Source organism: Phalaenopsis equestris, unplaced genomic scaffold (genome assembly GCF_001263595.1).
Source record: "Phalaenopsis equestris unplaced genomic scaffold, ASM126359v1 Scaffold000021, whole genome shotgun sequence".
NCBI lineage: Eukaryota > Viridiplantae > Streptophyta > Magnoliopsida > Asparagales > Orchidaceae > Phalaenopsis > Phalaenopsis equestris.
Window position 1 is genome coordinate 261,470 of NW_018164463.1, and position 3,139 is coordinate 264,608.

General features: G+C 32.4%; 1 protein-coding gene across 1 annotated transcript in view; it reads right to left on the reverse strand.

Annotated features, from left to right (window-relative positions):
• Positions 1 to 564, reverse strand: part of LOC110018387 (serine/threonine-protein kinase RIPK-like) — a 3,995-nt gene extending 3,431 nt beyond the window's left edge. Inside the window, exon 1 of the mRNA XM_020715687.1 lies at positions 135 to 564. Coding sequence (XP_020571346.1) covers positions 135 to 521 — 387 coding nt within the window. The 5' untranslated portion in view covers positions 522 to 564. The remainder of the gene's footprint in view (positions 1 to 134) is intronic.
• Between the last annotated feature and the right edge of the window lie 2,575 nt (positions 565 to 3,139).

The window sequence follows — 3,139 nt, forward strand, 5'->3', positions numbered from 1 at the left end:
TATATATATATATATTATAATCAACACGAAATATCAAAGCTTTTAGATTTATTAAAATTTTCATCCAAATTATAGTTGTATTTATAAAATTATGAAAATGATTTAGTGATGAAATTATATCATATAATCCTCACCAGCCATTCTTGATGCCCTTGCGAACCTTCCAGATCAAGCAGCTTAACAGCCACCATCTGCGGCCGCAACCCGGGCCGCAGCTTGTCGTCGACCGAACCTTTGTAAACCGGACCGAACCCACCGCTCCCAATAAAGTTGCTTGTAGAGAACCCTCTCGTTATCCTCTTCAGCTCTTCCATGGTGAAGATATGGAGATCGGAGCCCGCTAATGAGAGAGAGAGATCCTCTGGTGATAAAGTATTCGTTGAGTTGCTGAAACTGATTCGCTGCGGCGAGTTTTCGACGGCGGCGATGCGCCGCACCGGCAGTCTCTTCTTCTTAGAATCTTCGGCGATGTGGGCTCCACACCAGCAGCCGGAGAAGGATTTGAAGAGCTTTGGTGCCATGGCTTGTTTGGCTTGTTGTGGACGGAGAATTCGTACGTGAGAAAGATAGAGAGAGCGAGAGAGATCATAAAACCATAATTTAGAGTCGTGGAAGGGAAATATATATACATAGGGCCACACGGTTGAGATTTAATGTTTTTTATTTAATTATATTGTGATAAAATGAATATTTTATTTATGGGATATTTACATACATGCCATGGATTATTTATGTATTTACATACATAACACATAAAGTTTGATATCTACACTTATAACACCTTGGTGCCCAAAAAAATAAGCATGATGAGACAATTTCACTTTTAAAATGATAGTGATCTTGATATTTGAGTGGTATGTATGTGAATATGAATGTTTAGGTGGTAGATGTGTAAATAGATAAGAATTGTTTGGTATGGATGTAAATATCCCTTTAATTTTTTTTTTAATTTATTTTGATATAAATTTAAATTATATTATGTTGACGTAAATTTATTACTTTTAAATTAATTTTATCAGAAATAGTGAGTTTCGGAGTTCGGAGAAGTATCATGTGCCAATTGACTAATATGACAGTTGACTTCGTGTTGGCCGTGTGGCCCTTTCTGCGAACTTAAAACATGTTTTTCTTAATTAAATTAGGTTTTCTTAAATGTGTTAATTTGGTAGTTTATGAATAAATTAATAGGTTTTTTTTAGTTAGATTTTTTAATTTTTTTTGCTAATTAATTTTGCAGTGCATATCTATTGTATTTTTATTCTAATATTTAAATTACGTAGACATCCAAAAGGGTGCATATACAATTTAAATTTGATGTAAAAAGTCAAAAAAATGCTTTAAAAATTTTTATGAATCTAACTCCTTATATATATATATAAGTGATATTTTCTTACATGATATTAGAGATTTGAGTTGCATGTGTTACAAATGGAAATACGTAAAGTTTGAGTGGTATGTTTGTAAATGCCATTAAATAATTTAAAAAATAAAAATAAAAATAATTATGAGCTCGTATTACGTCACCGCTATTTATTTAGAGTGTGAACTGTTTAAGAGGCTGCCAAAGCTTTAGCGGAAAAAGAGAAACAAAGAATTGTAGAACACCTAATGTTATCATAAGCAGGGAGCATGTTTTGTCATGTTTTGTAGGTACATAAAAGCAATTTTGTTATGTCATAAATTTTATGATATTAGCTCTTGTGACGCACAAAATTAGATAAAGTCATCTTAGATGGCTTGGTCATATTAAACGTCGACCATCTGATGATTCCATTAGGAGAGTAGATGTTTTAGATTTGACTTGTGTTAACAAAGGCAGAGGTAGACCTAGGAAGACTTGGTCTTATTGTATTAAAATGATCTTAATTTACTAGAACTAAATGAAAATATGACACTAAATTGGACGCAATGGAGAAAAAAGATTCATGTAGCCGACCCCATGTAGTGGGATTAAGGCTTTGTTGTTGTTGTTGTTGTTGTTGTATAAATTTTATGATATTATCATATTGAATGCAGAAAATATAATAATCACAAGGATTATTGAAGTTTTTTGATATGTATATTTAAAATTATAAATTGTTCTCATATTAGATATTTCAAGGATTTATTAGTATATAAATATTATTTGATTTCCACTACAATTGAAATAAGCTTTTGGGCTAAAAACAAATATGTTCATAGATGAATTGAGTCAACTTTATGTCAGAAATCATAAAAATATCAAATCTTTATTTGATTAATTTGGTCAAACATCTAGTATGTTGATGTGAAGATAAAAGAATAGAATGATAAAAACTATATAGTAAATGAGAACAATTTCAACAATGATATATGACAATGATAAATACATAAACTACTATAATGAATATTAGTCCCCTTTCACGAGTTCACTTTTGTAGCATGTGGATCAGATAGGATCAAGTTGTTCATAAAATCAATAGCCTTCATAGAGTTTGGATTCAAATGCAGAGTGGCTCATAAATTGTGTTAATGTAATTGAGTGGACTCTCAAAACATGATATTCATTGATATTAAATCTTTCATGTTAGAGTAAGTTATAGCTAATGTGAAGATTTTTAAGGCATGAGATATTTTAGAATTAAATTAGGGGGATTTTGATACATCACTTAAAGTTTTTTACCTATTTCGCACATGAACTTTAAATATTACACAATCTAGCCACTTATTAATGTCATTAGCTAATCTCAGCTGAATTGATGATTGCCTTGACTAGACTAGAATTTGATTGTTTAGGAGGAAGTTATGGAGAGGAGGAATTAGTAGTTTATGACTAGAGAGAGATGAGAGATGGGTAGGGTAGCTTCTGTGATGACAAGTGGGAAACTGAGATGTGTAGAGACACTGGGAAGTATGGTAATGTTCTTTGTGTTGCTTCGATGAGCAGGAAGATGATGCAGCCTAGCATGAAAACAAGATGAAAGGATGTCAGCTTGTGTCGGAACACTTTTGTGACTTCTGGTGTGCTAATGAGCAAGAAGAGAAGTCGAGAATGGTATGCTGACAGGAGCTGTTGTAGTGTGGTGAGATCTCTAGTGGTGCGAGCAATTAGTAGCAAGTGATATGACTAGTTAAGGATTTTAACTGGTTAAGGGGTACTACTTTTGTTTTTATTTAGAAG